An 18,755-nucleotide genomic window follows, 5' to 3' on the forward strand; every position below is an offset into this window, starting at 1 on the left:
CATTGTGCATTGTATAGATGATAATGTACTCTGTTGTAGTAATTAGAAGTCTCCCCATATTTCAGTGATTATATACAGGAGAAGACTTATAGGGGGAGATACAAATGTTTGAAAAGTCAGTTGGGAGTCTGTGTTTTCCTGTCTATTAGATAGAAAAAACAGACTTCCAACTGACTTTTCAAACATTTGAATCTCCCCCATAGAATACTACGTTACAAAGCCAGTTAACTCCTGAAACAGCAATTCAAGAAGGATATAGGTAGCATATTAACTTACCTAATAATTGATGGGATCTTAATTGTTCATATTAGAACTGGCCACTTCTACTAAATTTTAGATATAATTTCATAACCATATGAATTGCTATTGTGTATTATTAATTTCTTTATAAGTAAATGGTGGTGCTCAATATACATGCTTATTTGTCTCTTTAATCAACTGAAATACTGTAGGTCACTTACCTTATAACACACATGCAAACAGATTGGCAGTAAGAGTCGCTCTATACGCATGTCTTACTCAATCTTCTATTCCTATCTACAGTGGTCAGACACCCACAATCAGGGGCTCGTGTAGAGGTGGACGTAAACTTGGACGTTTTCTCCCTACAAAGTACGTCTTGTTTAACTGTAAATGTGCACCAAGAATTCTTCTGCATCTGGATCTATACTGACTGAGACACGCTTTGGATTTACCCCTCCTTGCTCTATGGGGACAAGATACAGTGGGAGGGGATGTGTAAGCGTGGCCAAAGTACAGTAAGGGCAGTTTTATGCAAAACGAGTCCCATGATGACCATAAGGTGCAGATGCACTGGTGTGTTATATCACGTGCGGGTTCAGTGTCGGACTGGGGCAAGAAGGCCCTACCAGGAAAACACAGTGGTAGGGGCCCATGACTAAGGGTGTGTGGCCAGTCACCACAGACAATTGGCTAACCACTAGGTGATCCATAGTGTAGTTTCTATAGAAGAGAACCAAACACCCATGTTTATCAGTGGTCCTGCTCTTTCAGGTAACTGATCTCTAATATAGTAACAATTCATAAATTTACTGCACAGTCTGGAACCTGATCCCTAGAGGAGTTAGTGGGGCCCACTGGAGAATCCCCCCCCCCCCCCCCCCTACCCCTGTGAGTCAGTCCGACCGTGTGCAGGTGTTCCAGCCCTGGTGCAAAATGCATACTGATTGTGATGACGACAATGAATATTGGCTGCTACTGTTTGTATCCTCCTCAAATCATAGAAAAAATAGAAATGTTGATGTTTGCATTTTTACTGTGCAATTAGAAATCGCTTGGCACAAATAAATTGTCACAGCAAATTAACTGTTAAAGGGTAAAGAGACAAATGTGCATATTGAATGGAACTTAAGAATTTTAATTTTGAAGTAGGCGAATACGCCTATTGGTTATAATGCTGTCCGGTCATGTAATGAATTGTGTGTAACTTGTGTACTGTAATATATCTGGGCATAAACCATGTGCTTACTACTATATTCACTCCAAGTGTAAATGAGGCACGTATGCTACCCATACATGGATCTATACAGGCAGCTTTGCACGCTACAGTAAGCAAAATATGCCTTTTTGGGATGGATTTTATGCTTGTGGTTTATACACACACCAGTCCAGCTCAGACATAGCCTGAAATGTTCATATTTTTAATATTAGCTGCACAGTTTAAGCTAACATATTCTGTGTGCAGTTATTATTACCTACTCTTATACTTAGGGCTTTATAACTTCCTTTTAATGGATTGATTCAAAGGGAAAATATTACCTTATAACCAAGTTCAATTAATACCCCCAGGGCCGGCTCCAGGCACGTTCCAATAGAGCGGCCGAACAGGGCGCTACATTTTATGGGCGCCACTAGCACTGGCCGCCATATTGGAGCCTGGAGCCATGCCTACAGCAGCAGCAGTGTCCGTCTCCTAGCAGAGACGTACACTGCAACACAGCCCCAACCCCCTTCCCGCTAACCGCCAATCAGAGCTCGCGGTCCGGCAGCTGAGGCTCCTGATTGGCTGCCGGACCGTGAGCTTTGATTGGCTTGCGGACCGGCGCCTAATTGTAGCTACACACCGCCACGGCCGCCGGAGACTGAGGGGCAGGAGAGGCGCACGCTGCACTCTCCTCCCCGCCCTCAACTAAGGAGCAGAAGCAGCAGCCTCCCCACACTTCAGAAGAGATGCCCGGTGAACAGCACGGGTGGGGGGGTGGGGGGCGACAACATGTGTATCTGGCACTGGGGACATATCTGGCACTATGGGGACATGTGTTTCTGGAATTGGGGACATATCTGGCACTGGGGGACATGTGTATCTGGCATTGGCGGCATATCTGGCACTATAGGGACGTGTATCTGGCATTGGGGGCATATCTGACACTATGGGGACGTGTATCTGGCATTGGGGATATATCTAACACTGAGGGCATATCTGACGCTGCAGGGCATATATGTATCTGGCACTGTGTGGGGCATATATGTATCTGGCACTGTGTGGGGCATATATGTACCTGGCACTGTGGGGCATATATGTATCTGGCACTGTGGGGACGTGTATTTGGGGGGCATATTATGTGTATCTGGCAATGCTGGGGGGCATATCGTGTATCTGGCACTGCTGCGGGGCTAAATTTTCTCGCTCGGGTTGCTAGTAGGCCTGGAGCCAGCCCTGGTCGTCCCTCTTTACTGGTTGGTCTGTCCCATGTATGCAGTGGAAGCAATATCCGAGATGGGACAAACCTTAGCTTATTATATAAGCATATGGCAGAAGTATCACAAAACACATAAGACGCTAGTCTACAAAACATTGGAAACATCTGTGGCTGAATTACATCTCACTTTTTTTATTGGTGAACATTACCATGCATGTAACTCAGCCATTATTAAATATACCATGAAGTAAACTAGATAATTTTGTGCCATCATTTTAATTACATCATTAAATACAGTAGGAATATGCTCAGAAAACAACGGAATCTCATATACATACTAAACAGTTGCGGTCAGACATACTGAATTCTCTGCAATATGTAACAATAGCTGGTGCGCACAGTAACGTTAAATACATTAAACTCTATAGACAGGCGAATAAGAAACTGTTACCAAAAGAATACAAGCATAAGTGACAGACAATAACGAAGACATTAAATAAAAGATTCTATTACATACATCATGTCTAGTGATATGCTGTATAATCATAGAATAGCTAATAAAAATATCATAATATACTTATTACTCTTCTGGAGCCAATCAGAATATTTTGTAGGTTTTTTGTTTTTGTTTTACATAAAATAAAAAAGTGCTTAATTTACATTCCATGCAATAAAATACTATTCACAAATACATTAACACATAGTGACAGTATATTTATAATACTTCAGGACAAAGGAGTTTAGATTTCATAATTTCTGAATTTCCGAAGAAGATCTGAGGGCGCCTCAGCCGACCAGCGGAAGCTCAGAAGGCAGTATGTCTTGTCTGGGCTTCCTGTAGGCAAACACAATAGAACAACTGTTGGTAAAAGTGCAGCACAGTCGCATACAACAAGTGAAAACACTTTACAAGATATGTTATAGACACTCCCACCATTACACTACCGGATATTTGTAGTTTTGTCTTTGGTTTAGTGTGTGATTATGGATGAAGAGCATCTAAATTATGAAAAGTGCTAATTTGTTAGTAAATATCAACTACTTTGGTGAAATGTTGGTGCAATGTTGAAGGTTTTCATCTCCAAACCACATGATTTAAGGGCAGATGTATTAAACTGGAGAAGGGATTAAGAAGAGATAAAGCAGTGATAAGTGGAAGGTGATAACGCACCAGCCAATCATTACAGATTTGAAAAATTATAGTTAGGAGCTGACTGGCTGGTGCGTTATCACCTTCCACTTATCACTGCTTTATCACTTCTCCAGGCTTAATACATCTGCCCCTTAGTATCCAACAGTTTGGAAAGTGAAATCCCAGACTGCTGGAAGACTGGCGGTGTGGACTGTACTATATCCAAGACAAGTATCTTGTGCCTCTATAATGTCATTGCCTCCTCTCCTCAAGAATTCATGGCCGTTTTCTTATAAATATATCCCAGAAAAAGGTATTTTATCGAGGCTGCTACAGCTCTCTATGGGAGTGATCCTGTTTTGTGAGGGACTTACAGTGCCGAAGCCACTTTTGCAGACTCCTCCTTCATAAACCTTCTGTAATGTGCACTTTGCTTAATATAAACATACATGTTGCATTAATATGTTGAACATGCGTATTCCATATCACATCAGCGCTACTTTGATGTAACACAAAGGAACACAATCACCTGTGGGGTCAGTTACTGCAAGATCACTACAGAGACTTCATATTGTACATTGATAAGCATCAATACAGAATGTATCTAAGTGAAGAGATAAGTAAGATGTTGATGTATCCTCCACCTTCTACTACTGCGGGTATATTTCTAAAAAGTCGTTTTAAAATCGATCTAAATCGATGTTGTATTTCTAGGGCTAAAACAAACATTTCCTAACAGATAATTTTTTTATATTCATTTTAAACTGTTAGTAAATGTGCGTTTTAGCTCTGGAAATAAAACATTGATTTAGATAGATTTTCAACAGTTTGAAATTGATAAAAATCGCCCCTTAGTAAATATACCCTTAGTGTCTCCACTCTGAATGTGTGCCAAGTTTATTAACAGAAGAGGCAAAACACACTCATAAGTCACATACTCTTGACAAACAAAGACAGGTTCATGTATTTTTACATTTCAAGAATTTTTTTTATAAATGAAAGCTAAATAAAGTCTTTAGAATGTGCGTGGAAATTATGTATTTTATATCTATAACGCCTTAACGCTAATGAACTGCTCAAAGTACACATTGATTCAGCCGTTTATTTAATTTTGTTCTCACCTTCAGGACTGGTAACAGGCAGCATATCTATATCTTCTAGGGTTTTCTTCAATACGTAATCCTGGTTTTCATCATCGATTTGATTTTTCTTTTCTTCAGCGTTAAATGAAATGTCATCATGTGCTTCACTTGAAGACGTGGCTGGTGCCTCAAGCATCGCTTCTTTTTTGCTCTTTACAGCCCAATGCATTGACTAAAAGCAGAGAAATCTGTAAGGAAACCTACCATAGGAACACACTCTGCTTCCAAACCATAAATCAGCAAAACTTTACATAGAAACGATATATGATTATTCTAGTTGTTACATAAAACTTTTAATGTATTTTGTCTTGTCTTAGAATATATTCTAAATCATTTAGTTATCCTTTACAGAACACTTTAGCTTTGAGGGAAACAGAATTGACAGAGCCTTTTGAGCAGGGTCAGCACTAGCTCTGAGGAATAACCTAGGCAATTCCCCCTTCGTAAATAGAGACCGCCTTCCCCACTCTGCCCATATCCCCCAACTTTATCAGGCATGACGAGGGACACCTATGTGCCTGAAATCAGGGGAGTGGCCTTGCTGTTAGGGGGCCTTGTCTTGCAGGAAATGCTGTGCCCGGGAGCCTTGTCCCCATTTTCCTCACTTTGGGAGCATGCTCAGAGCTCCAGGAGTGGCTGGACATGCCCCTAGTCCCCATCTACCTTGAATAGATGATGTGTGCATGCGCTAAGCACAGCAGCGAGTGACGGGGGCCTTCCAACTCCTCCTATCCCACACCGCAGGACACTGCAGCCACTCAGCTCCTAGCTGTCATGTGTTTGAAAAATGACAGGAGCGGATTGCTTGGAGCACCATTTAAGATTAGTTACTGGTGACAACAAGAATATCATTCGTTAGTAAATCTGCCTCTTAATCTACGTCCAATTTAAACTCTCTATGGCTTAGTACAAAGACCCTTAATCTCTCTCCAAGGTTTGATACATTTTCCCATTTATCTCTCTCCAGGCTTGATACATCTCCCCCTCTATGTGTGGATGCATGCTCTGCTCCTCAGAGTTGTAGTGTGGTGCTTGGCTGTGACGACATAACCCAGCATCACACTCCCAGTCCACACAGACATGGTGGAGCAGCAGCTGTTATAGGGAAGGTGGTTCTTCTCAATGTCTGTGGCAGGTGCTTTGTGTTTTGTGCAGTACAAAAATGAAACACACTGGTTGTGTGACATTATGTTAATCATTCAGCATTTTAGGCACCTCTTAACCATTGGTGCTATAGGTAACTGACTCACATCCTTTTTGCAGTCATGCTAAACAGCCCTTCAAGTCGTGCCATGCAGTGGCGGGACTGTAGCGCAGAGCATCTTATTTTGCAGTTTTTGTCATGAAAATGCATCTTAGTTGCAAGGTAATGCAATAGGATGCATGAGCAGATCCTCATTAAAATTATATACAACATGCCTATATTCTGTGTGCAATAGCGTCTGTATCTGCATCCGAAATGCCACTTTACAATGTTTTATAGCAAAACACTGTAGCATAGCATTTTATATGCAAATACAGTTGCAGTCACACCCAGAGTATACGCATGATGCATATCATTTTAATCAGCAGAAGTTGCTTGTGCATCCTATTGCATTACTTTGCGACTAAAATGCATGGCAAAAAAGACGCTCTGCACTGCTAAGTCACATGGCACTCATTCGTTATGTATAATGCAACATTTAGCAGATGGCGCAAAGATGTGAGAGGACACTTCTGCAAGTTTTCCTAATGAGAGCGGGCAGGGGCGCCGTCAGCTTTGCCAGAAAAGCATATGCCGCTGTGTATCGCTCAACTGCTTGGGTGATGTAAATGGGGTTGATGTTCCTAAGAAAATATTTATCATCGTCTGATCATAGAAAATAGACCTGTTAGGAGTCCTGTTCTATCGTCAGAGGTGCGGCGGTGTATTAGAGTTATGCCACTCCAACATATGAATAGTTAGTCACATCTACCAGCCTGTGACTATATGCTCCTGTACTTGGGTGTTAGAACCATGGCTCTCCCCGCTATCAGTGCCAGAACACTGAGTAATTCTATGGTGTCACATGACAGCCATTTCTGAAAGCCTGTACATCTGCAGTCCTTGTTTTTAGTCTGGATATCCTGTGTCTCTTCAGTACTTGTGTCTGACCTGGCTATCCTGTGTACCTACATTACTTGCTCCTGACTTGGCTTCCTATGTTACATCAGTCCTTGTTCCTGACTTGGGTATTCTGTCTGTCATCAGACCTTGGGGGTAATTCTGGCTGCATCGCAGTCTGAATTACTTTGTGGAGTGCGCACGTGCAGAGGCCGCACTGCGCGTGTGCACCCCGGGAGCACAATGAGATGCTATCAGCATCTCAGGGCTGCGATCGCCTCTGCCTGATTGACAGGCAGAAGCGGTCGTGGGGCAGGAGGGGACGTGCCAAAGGCGTTAGAACCCAGTTGGCAGGGCACGGTCCAGACAACGGAGGCGTGTCCAGACCATTGGGGGGAGTGGGGGGCCGCGGCGGCTGCGTGACATCACACTTAGCTGCTGCGACCCGGGATGCGGCGAGATAGCGGCCTGCCAGTGCGCAGGAGCTGTGCTGGCAGGGAGCTACTTGTCAGGTACAAAAGTATCGCCGTTGTGCAATGCTTTTGTACCTGTGCAGGGGGGTAGAGCCTGGCATGCGGGGCGGACTGGTCCTGTGCTGGGCGTCCCCCCGCATGTCTGGGAAGCTGATCGTAGATGTGCTAAATTTAGCACATCTACCATCAGATCTGAGTTAGGCCCCTTGTTCCTGACTTGACTATTTGTCTGTCATCAGTCCTTGTTCCTCAATTGCCTATTTGTCTATCATCAGTCCTTGTTCTTGACTTGCCTATTTGTCTATCATCAGTCCTTGTTCTTGACTTGCCTATTTGTCTATCATCAGTCCTTGTTCTTGACTTGGCTATTCTGTCTATCATCAGTCCTTGTTCTTGACTTGGCTATTCTGTCTATCATCAGTCCTTGTTCTTGACTTGGCTATTCTGTCTATCATCAGTCCTTGTTCTTGACTTGGCTATTCTGTCTATCATCAGTCCTTGTTCTTGACTTGCCTATTTGTATATCATCAGTCCTTGTTCTTGACTTGGCTATTCTGTCTATCATCAGTCCTTGTTCTTGACTTGGCTATTCTGTCTATCATCAGTCCTTGTTCCTGACTTGGCTATCCTGTGTATCTTCAGTCCTTGTTCTTCAAATGGCTACACTACATATCTTCAGTCTATGCACCCTGGCCACCCTGTGTCTGCTACCTTGTAACCATCAGACTTTCCAGCAATTTCTAGAGTCCAAGCTATCCATATAAGACCTGACACTTTGCTATTGCGTTCAACCCGTGTCTGTCTCACCAACCAGAGAGCTCACATCTCTATGTAAAGATAAAAATCATTACATTTCATCTGTATCTTGTGATACCCTATTTTGTGATGGGGTGCTACACTATCAAGTTGGGTAGTGGGGCACCGGCTGGTGATACTAATCATTTGGGATGTATAAAATAATTTGCACATTTTTCCTACTCTGTTATTGATTTGCACCATGCAAGACTGTTTTTCCTTAGAAACATAGCAGTCAACAGTGTATTGTGTAGCCCATCCTCTGGAAAGATCAAAGTCAAGCAACAACAACGAGTACAGAATAAAACAAACAAACAATGAAGGGTTATTGTAGAGTAGTGACCCATTTGTACAAATTACTACAAGCCATGGATTAGGAAATATTTGTTTACTATGTTCAAAGGCATAGGATATTGAAACCATTTCATCAAAGAAAAACAATGATTGGGAAATAGAACTTTATGCATTCAAAACACAGATATGTGCCAATAGAAAACCCTCCACCAATAAGATTTCACAATGGCTAGGTCACATGATAACATCCAAACATGTTTGTGAAATTAAAACCAGACAATTGGAGACACATACAGTGACATAGTGACATTAACCCTCCACTGCCATTTGTTTTCTGCGACACACCATTCTGTTACACTCAAAGGCAAATTGCCCAGAAGAGAATATTTCATTAAAACCTACCATTTTCATAGAATCGTTCAGAGCTTCCCATTGTGAGAATGGAATCATGATTTTGCTCCGTCTCCAGTAATCATAATGTGAACGACTTTCCTCATCTATTAGGGTGTCTTTGGCTTGCTGAAGTTTCTGAAAATCTTCAACTACAAAATAGTAATAATTTCAGTCATTTAGGACATCATGAAACTGACACTCTAGAACAAACCTATGCTTTCAGTTACAAATGCTGACCTGGGGCCCAATTCAGCATGGAACGCATCTACGATGCGTTCGCATACTGAAGTCTTTTGCGCTTGTGAACACAGTGAGATGCGACGGCATCTCACATATGCGAATGCCTCTCCCTGATTGACAGGCAGAGGCATTTGCAGGGCGCTGACGCACGTTTTATGGGCAATGCAGGCGTGTCTGGACCATTTGCGGGGCGGGCTGCGGCGGCTGCATGATGACACTCGCAGCTGCTGCAACCCGAAACATGGCCAGTAGCTGTCTGCCTTCGCACCTGGTAGCGCCTCCATGCTCTGGACACTACGCTGAAAGACACAGCAAACCTTCTTGCCACAGCTCGCATTGATGTGCCATCCTGGATGAGCTGCACTACCTGAGCCACTTGTGTGGGTTGTAGGGAGGTCATACAGGCACGTGGAGGCCACACACACTACTGAGCCTCATTTTGACTTGTTTTAAGGACATTACATCAAAGTTGGATCAGCCTGTAGTGTGTTTTTCCACTTTAATTTTGAGTGTGACTCCAAATCCAGACCTCCATGGGTTAATAAATTTGATTTCCAATGATAATTTATGTGTGATTTTGTTGTCAGCACATTCAACTATGTAAAGAACAAAGTATTTAATAAGAATATTTCATTCATTCAGATCTAGGATGTTATTTTAGTGTTCACTTTATTTTTTTGAGCAGTGTATTATTTACATTTTCATTGATGACCCGGTCAATAGATGGGGGGATTGCAATTAACAGGACCTTAGCTATAGACGCCAACACTAAATACTATATATAATACTGTTATTATATACAAGTGTGAATATTTCACAGTCTGATTTTTTCTCTATCTTGTGCTTCCTATTTGAATCTCTTTACATTTAATTACTTCATAATCACTGCAGTGTTTCACTGTATGGCACAAAGGTTGGCTTTGTCTTTGAACTAATTGTCACTTTAAATCTAGTGACTATCTCACCGGAATCTCGCCAACTTCTGCATATTGCCGATATTACATTTGGACCTTGGTGACACTATATAAATATATGAAATAGTAATACAGGTTGAGAATCCCATATCCAAATACTCCGAAATACGGAATATTCCGAAATACGGACTTTTTTGAGTGAGAGTGAGATAATGAAACCTTTGTTTTTTGATGGCTCAATGTACACAAACTTTGTTTAATACACAAAGTTATTAAAAATATTGTATTAAATGACCTTCAGGCTGTGTGTATAAGGTGTATATTAAACATAAATGAATTGTGTGAATGTACACACACCTTGTTTAATGCACAAAGTTATAGAAAATATTGGCTAAAATGACCTTCAGGCTGTGTATATAAGGTGTATATGTAACATAAATGCATTCTGTGTTTAGACTTGGGTCCCATCGCCATGATATCTCATTATGGTGTGCAATTATTCCAAAATATGGAAAAATCCGATATCCAAAATACCTCTGGTCCCAAGCATTTTGGATAAGGGATACTCAACCTGTAAAACAGTCATACCTATAAACATTATCTGCATAAATAGTGAGTTCTCTCAGACACTGTTTATAATCAGAGAGTTCCGATGTCATCATTTCAGTGTTCATTTGGAAAACTTGTATATTATAAGAAATATTATACCCTCTACTGTATATTGTTAGGACACATCAGATTTCTGTGACCAGTATAAAGTACTCGTCCTACAGCCTCACTCTGTTATATAATCAGAGAACTCTTCAATGACTTCTAACTCTCATAAACTATGGCGGTCACTACACCGTCCCATTCCTAATCACATACAGTATGTGTAACATTAACATACCTGCATTCTGATTTCCCGGATGTTTGTCAGGATGGCACTCGAGGGCTTTAACTTTATATTCTGCAAGAATTTGTTCGACCTAATGGAATAAAAGAAACACTCATTTGCGCATGATGCTCGCCATTAATGTTTCCATCATACTGACTATTCCGATAAGAATAAGCTATGCATGCTTGGACAATGGTCGGCTATTTTCCTTGAGCAGTAGGAAACCTGTCAGGATTCATTTTCCACTTCATTCTCTTCTGCAGTAAACACTTTCCCTTAGTCATTGTTACTTACCTGATAACAAGTGCAAAGATGAAAGCACAGGAAATATTTAGAGTAGCCTGAACAAGTGAAGACTGATGAAGGCAATTAGATGTGTGCTTATTATATTTTCAATGTACAGTATACTCTTTACTTGATTAGCTTAGTGTCCTCCCTGCCTAATCACCCTCCTTAATTACCAATAAAAAAAACTCTGTCCCTATAAGAACCAATCTCAAATGTACTGTAGATGGCCAAATTGCAGAGTTACATCAAGTGGCATCACTCCATTATGAAAATAGGAAGCATTATGGTGCCACATCGGGTATGGTGCCACATGAGGTACAACGTGAGAATACTGCATCTCTATTATACTTTATAAGACAACTGATTAATGAACATCAATTCACAAAGCATGTCCATTATTCACAGGAGACCCAATCTGTTGTCATATATACCAAACGTGGCTGCAGAAGAGGTAGTAGAGAAAGTCACATAAACCCAACAACAATATTTAGACATATTGGGGGAGATTCAATTGTTTGAAAAGTCAGTTGGGTGTCTGTTTTTCCTATCTAATAGACAGGGAAAAACAGACACCCAAATGACTTTTCAAACATTTGAGTTCCCCCCCATTGAATAAATCAGTGAGCTGTCTCTAAGAGCAACTGTTACCAAAATAATCAACCACACGAATGACACTGTACAATACATTTCACCTAATTAACTTTGGGGGTCATTCCAAGTTGATCGCTCGCTAGCAGTTTTTAGCAGCCGTGCAAATGCATTGTCGCCGCCCACTGGGGAGTGTATTTTAGCTTTGCAGAAGTGCGAACGCTTGTACAGCCGAGCACCTGCAAAATGTTTTTGTGTAAAACAAGAGTAGCCCTGTAGTAACTCTTCGTGTGCGCTGATTCTAACGACGGAGGGGCGGCTTTTGACGTCGCACACCTGTGCAGCGAACTCCCAGCCACGCCTGTGTTTTTTCTGCCATGCCTGCTTTTCTCTAAGCACTCCCTGAAAACGGTCAGCTGGCACCCAGAAACGCCCTCTTTCTGACAATCTCCTTGCGGCCGGCTGTGCGATTGGAATTGTCGCTAAACCAGTGCAAAACCACAATGGACTTTGTACCCGTACGACGCGTGTGCGGAGCATACACATGTGCAGATTAGCCGTTTTTTTCACTAAAGGCTACGCAGCGAACAACGGCAGCTAGCGATCAACTTGGAATGTCCCTTTGTCTAAGTTATGAATCAAGCTAAATGCTTAAGACATGCTAGAATTCGTGTATAATATACATCAAAACATTTCTGGACCCTGTAGGTCAAGATTTAAAAAAAAATTGCTCTTTTTCTGACCCTTACAAATTGTAATAGTTGTGGGTGGACAAATCAGGCTGGAAATAGCAGCTCAAAGCTCACAGAACCATCTGTGCCATAGAGACCAGACTCCGTCATGTCGCTTTGGTGACACAGGGGGTGGAAGGTATTGCCTAGCTGAACAGTGACGTCAAAGCCTGAATAAACTGCAATTATCCTCAGTGTTTATCACAAGACACAAGTGCGTTCTGCCAACCCACACAAAGCTAGCAAATAACAAAAGTATAAGCAGCACCTGTTATTTTCATACTGTACTAAATAAAAATGGCGAAAACTGTAAACAGAACTCAAATAAAAGATTTCAGGCCCGTAGCATTCTAGCACTGTTTATAAAGCACCAACATTTACCAATAGTAGTTGGAGACATCACATACAATTATTTTTCAATGAATTTAAATGCTGCCCCCCTCTTGCAAAAAAACAGACAGTGGTTAAGTAAAATGCATTGTGTGATTGTATTGGTATTATATTCATAATCATATGTAATATCATATTTTTAAAAATACGTTTTATATGATATCACGTCACAGCTGAATCTATACCCTCAAATGATAATGTAATAGCTGCTGGTTGGCTGTATATATGATATATCATTAAGAGCGGTTTATGCTTATGTACAATTAAAACATCATGGAATGGAAACATCTGCACCACCACACTGTGCTGCATGTAGTGTACATAGTTACATATTACATATCACAGACTCATTTGCAATAGACTATTAGGATTATCATGCACATCGGCTTAGCAACCCATACAAAAACTAAACATACGTATCCTGTAAGCGGCAATGCAATATGTCAGACAGGCAGCAGACTAATAGGCAGAGCACACTGACCGTGGAGAGCTCATCACATCCTAACAGAGAGTAATAGTCGGTCCCCAGCGACGCCTCAATGCTGTGCAGCATGGACTCCATCTCCCAGGAAGGATGAGCAGCCAGTGTGTGTGTAGCCGGCTCTGCTGCTCATTGCCTTATATATAGGAACTGCGCGGACCCGTGTTATCAGGGGCAGTTCCCCACTTGTTGCTTGCTATTGGTACTTCATAGGGGGAGAGCCTGTCACTCGCAATGCAGCCTGGGCTTTGTAGTTGATAAAAGGGCATGTTATTATGTCTGATGACCCACATGACATGTTGCTGGGTGGTAATAACCTGCTGATGCAAGCGGGGGGCAGTGGCCACTAAGACAGTAACCAGTGAACCTTGCCAACCATCTGTAAATAGCTTGGCTTTACCTGCAGTTGCACAATCCACTGTGGGGGCAGTGGCCAGTAAGACAGTAATGTGTTTTGCCAAACATCTGGTAATAACTTGGCTGTATCTGGAGTTGCACAACACTGTGCTGAGTAATAGGGGTGCTACAGTAGGTAGCAGTTCTACAACATTTATGCGTAATAAAAAAAATACATTTATAAAGAAGAAGAAAAGAAAAGAAAAACCATTCTGGCTCTCCCTCTGATTTAGCCAGGGGTACCAAAGGCAGCACTCAGAGGCTTGAAAGTAAACAGCCCAACTGTGATTGGGTTAAAACTTGAATGGTCCAGAACATCTCCCTGCAGCAACCTCTGCCACTGTGGTGCTTGTAGTGCGCGTCGCCATCTGTCATGCCCAGGAGGGGGATCTGTGATGGGGTTTTTTACCCCATCCTCAGATCATATGGGGAGGCTGTAATCTCTCCCCGGTGACAGCTAATATGTTAAAAGTGGAAGCATAATAAAAAATTAAATATATATGTTACCCACTTCTTTACCAAACCCAGCCAAATCTCATCCTAACCCTCTGTTCCACGCTCTCTATGTACCCCATCTGTGTCACCCCTGTCTGTACACCCCTCCCCTTAGAATGTAAGCTCTATCGAGTAGGGCCCTCTTCCCTCATGTGCTTATCCTTTTCTTACTTTAATAATCCTCAACTGCCCAAATCCCGCAGTTTTGTGGCCACCTCGTTTACTAGTGTAGTTATGCTTAGTTACCCTGTACTTGTCCTGTATTGTCTTCAACTGTAAGTCACTGTCTTCCTGTTTTGATTATGTGCATATGTACTCTGTAATTGGGCGCTGCGGAACCCTTGTGGCGCCATATAAATAAAGGATAATAATAATAATAATAATATAAATGAAATTTTTTGGGATATATTTGAATTAAAAAAATCAGTTTTGGTTTTTGTATTTGTTTAGATGCTACTCTGTTTATTTAGTTGCATATTTATCAAGATAATTCTGCCTTTAAAACGTGTAGAAACTGCTGTTTCCACATGTTTTAGGACAGAATTAACAGAATCATTATGTAACAGGGTTGAAAGCAGAAGGTCTCGGAAATTACCAGTCATTGCAGGAACAATCCACATGGATTTCTATGGAGAAGACATCTAGGGCTATGTAACAAGCTACAAGAGCTAAGCTCCTGGTAACTTGCTTACAGTACATAATGGAATCTTTAGATGATGTTAGTCTGCTGTGCTCTATGATGGAAGTCTTTGTAGTGCGATAGCTTGCGATTCCTCTCCGGTGGGCCGGAAAGAAGGTCTTAACTGTCCGGGTTTGAACCCAGAAGTAAAGTTATTCTGTAAGCAATCGCTGTACTTTTCTTTATTAGCACCGGCAAGAGCTCTTATTGGAACCCATGTCCCAGTGACTGAAGGATCATACGTACTCCGAAAAATATTGTTTATTGATGGGATATGCGGATATAAATAATGTTGATTGCAGACCGCAAATTTGAATACATATGCCACAAGTTTCAGGGAGATTATGGGACCTCATTCAGGTTGGATCGCAAATCACTATCCAACTGGAATTTCTGCATTTGCCCGGCGGGCCCATGCGTAAGGTCCGTCCTGCGCATGTGTCCACATTTTCTGCGGGAGACCCGCAGTAAATGCAAACGGCTCTACTTGATTGACAGTGAGAGGCGTTCACGGGGCGGCAACACTTCGTTTCCAAGGCGGTGACGGAGCGATGCGGTGGCAGGGAAACGGGGGCTAGGTGGTGCACATGGGGGCATGGCGCAGGCATTACCCGGGCAGCTGCATGGCGTTACACCTCTTGCTGCACCGGCAAGAGGCTTCCCAAATTTCTGCTACAGCCTACTAATTGCAGTGCAATCACAATTAGTGCGTGGTCATGGGGAGGCGGCGGTCAGCATGCTGGGCAGCCTTGCCCTGCGATAAGCGGCCCCCAGCATGAGAGTCGAAGTATTGCAAATTCTGCTCAAAATTCTATGCTTAAATGCAGAGCCGGCCCTAACCAATATGATGCCCTAGGCAAGATTTTGGCTGGTGCCCCCTAGCACCGCCACTAGTTCTGCAGGAGATGCCTGGCATGAGTTAGCTGGCAGCTCTGCTAACGTCGGGCGCCTTTTGTTTATGAAAATGCATCTTATTTGCATTACTATGTGGATAGCTGCACAAGCAGCTTCTGCTGATTAAAATTATATGCAGCATGCCTATATTCTGTGTGCGACTGCGGCTGTATCTGCATACAAAATGCTACATTACAGTGATTTGGAGGAATACACTGCAACGTAGCATTTCGTATGCAGATACAGCCGCAGTCACAAACAGAATATAGGCATGCCGCATATCATTTTAATCAGCAGAAGCTGCTGGTGCCCCTAAGCATACCAAATGCCCTAGGCATTTGCCTAGTTTGCCTATGCCTAAGGCCGGCTCTGCTTAAATGGATGTTGCATATAACGTTGGTAACAATATATTTTGGGAAATTTTGCCATTATCACTACTAACATTGCTACCTTCAATACATAATTTCTTGGTTGCAACTAGTCACTGTGATACTTCTTTTCCTGTCACTCCACACAATGGGGGTCATTTCGAGTTGTTCGCTCGCAAGCTGCTTTTAGCAGCTTTGCACACGCTAAGCCGCCGCCTACTGGGAGTGAATCTTAGCTTATCAAAATTGCGAACGAAAGATTAGCAGAATTGCGAATAGACACTTCTTAGCAGTTTCTGAGTAGCTCCAGACTTACTCGGCATCTGCGATCAGTTCAGTCAGTTTCGTTCCTGGTTTGACGTCACAAACACACCCAGCGTTCGCCCAGACACTCCTCCGTTTCTCCAGCCACTCCCGCGTTTTTCCCAGAAACGGTAGCGTTTTTTTTGCACACACCCATAAAACGGCCTGTTTCCGCCCAGAAACACCCACTTCCTGTCAATCACATTACAATCACCAGAACGAAGATAAAACCTTGTAATGCCGTGAGTAAAATACCTAACTGCATAGCAAATTTACTTGGCGCAGTCGCACTGCGGACATTGCGCATGCGCATTAGCGACTAATCGCTCCGTTGCGAGAAAAAAATAACGAGCGAACAACTCGGAATGACCCCCAATATACATAATAAAAGTGGTGACATTGCAAAAAATTCCAAATACAATTTGACTGTGTGTGAATTCTTACTTTAAGGTTCATCTTCTGGTAAAAAGTAAATTTGAAAACTTGTTTTGTATTGTCTTTTAGTTTTTTTTTAACTAAAGATTACTAATCAAACATTCCACAGCTCACACACCAGCAGCAGCAGCAGCAGCAGACGATGAGATAAGAGGACACAGATCACAGGGGTCAGGCAAGCTGTATTCTCTACTGCTGGGGGTCCTACAAAGTTTTACTGAGAGTTGGACAGCAAAGGTTGATGAGCCCTGGACAGAAGTCATGCTAGTGACAGCAGCAAATCACTGTCCTTGCCCAAAAATTCCTTGGTGATCACCTAGCTGCAGTCAGAGGATATCCTGCAAGGCATCCAAGGCAGACATTTAGGGCCCAGTGGGTCCCAGAGAGCCTGCTGACAGGGCCCGCCTGAATCACAGCATTTCCAAAAATCTGTGCACACTGGGCTGTCTTAATGATCTCAGCAGGCTGTCAGTGTTTGGACAGCTGTCCGGTGCTAGCTTGTCCAGTGCTGGCCTGCGACCTCATTCCAACTGAATGTGTTGTGCGTGTGACATGCACGTAGTGAGAAGCCGGCCATGACATAGCTGCTGGGACCATGATGGGACTGCGATCTCCAGAGCCTTACACTTTGTTTGGAAGCAGGCTGCAGGAGAAGGAGAAGCACGTTAAACACTCTCTGAGGTGCTGCACTGTCCTGCTGGTGCAAGGTGAGGGGGATCTTTTTGACCATGCCTTTACACCCCCCACACACACGCACACTGGTCATAGTAGCTGGATGAAATGTGATATGTGCCTGCACATTGGGCAGGAGGTGAAGAATCACCCTGGATGTAGTATAGATGGGCAGAGGCAGAGGGGGCATTTGTGGCATTGAAGTGGAGGAGGGAGAATACTAATGGATAAAGCACGGAAGGATAGGAGGCATGTGAGACACATAGACTTATTTGTGTGTGACTGTGTGGTAATCCTGGGATCTCTGGCAATGAGTGAGTTATGGGTTACAGTAAGTGGTGAATGGAAATGTTTTACAGTGAGTGGGTATGTGTGACAGTGAGGGGGGAATGGGAATGTGTAACAGTAGTGGGTATGTGTGATAGTGAGGGGTGTGCGGGTATGCATGACAGTGAGTGGGTATGTCTGACAGTGAGGGGTGAATGTGTTACAGCGAGGGGTGAGTGGGTATGTATGACAGTGAGTGGGTATGTGTGACAGTGAACAGTGAGTGGGAATGTGTTACAGTGAATGGGACTATGCTACAGTGAGGAGGGATGTGTTACAGTGAGTGGTGAATGAGACTGTGTTACAGTGAGGAGGAATGTGTTACAGTGAGTGGTGAATGAGACTGTTACAGTGAGGAGGAATGTGTTACAGTGAGTGGGAATGTGTTACAGTGAGGGATGAGTGGGAATGTGTGACAGTGAGGGGTGAGTGGGAATGTGTGCCAGGGAATGGGGAAACATACACTGACTGGCAGGGGCCTGCCTGCTACAATTGGAAAAAGTGTGTGTGTGTGTGTGTGCGTGTGGGGGGGGGGGGGGGGGGGGGGGGATGGGAGCTACAATCACTTTAAGAGTCAGCTAGGGTTGCACAGGACTGTTAACACAGAAGGTGAAGCCAGAGATAACAGCCCAGCTCTCCAAGTTCCAGCACCGCAGCCCCCTCACAAAGTGCCATTTATGATATAATAAATAATATGGACAGCTC

At 43.0% G+C, this 18,755-nt stretch overlaps 1 protein-coding gene across 1 annotated transcript; it reads right to left on the bottom strand.

The window, feature by feature from the left end:
• Positions 1–2,832: 2,832 nt before the first annotated feature.
• DNAJC12 (DnaJ heat shock protein family (Hsp40) member C12) lies at positions 2,833–13,681 on the bottom strand. The gene is made up of 5 exons (XM_063961606.1): positions 13,482–13,681; positions 11,016–11,094; positions 8,982–9,121; positions 4,914–5,106; positions 2,833–3,495 (listed from the first exon to the last, which is right to left on the bottom strand). Exons 1-5 carry the CDS (start codon positions 13,560–13,562, stop codon positions 3,401–3,403), a joined length of 588 nt encoding a protein of 195 aa, XP_063817676.1. The 5' UTR covers positions 13,563–13,681; the 3' UTR covers positions 2,833–3,400.
• Between the last annotated feature and the right edge of the window lie 5,074 nt (positions 13,682–18,755).

This window comes from Pseudophryne corroboree, chromosome 3 (genome assembly GCF_028390025.1).
Source record: "Pseudophryne corroboree isolate aPseCor3 chromosome 3, aPseCor3.hap2, whole genome shotgun sequence".
Classification (NCBI taxonomy): Eukaryota; Metazoa; Chordata; class Amphibia; order Anura; family Myobatrachidae; genus Pseudophryne; species Pseudophryne corroboree.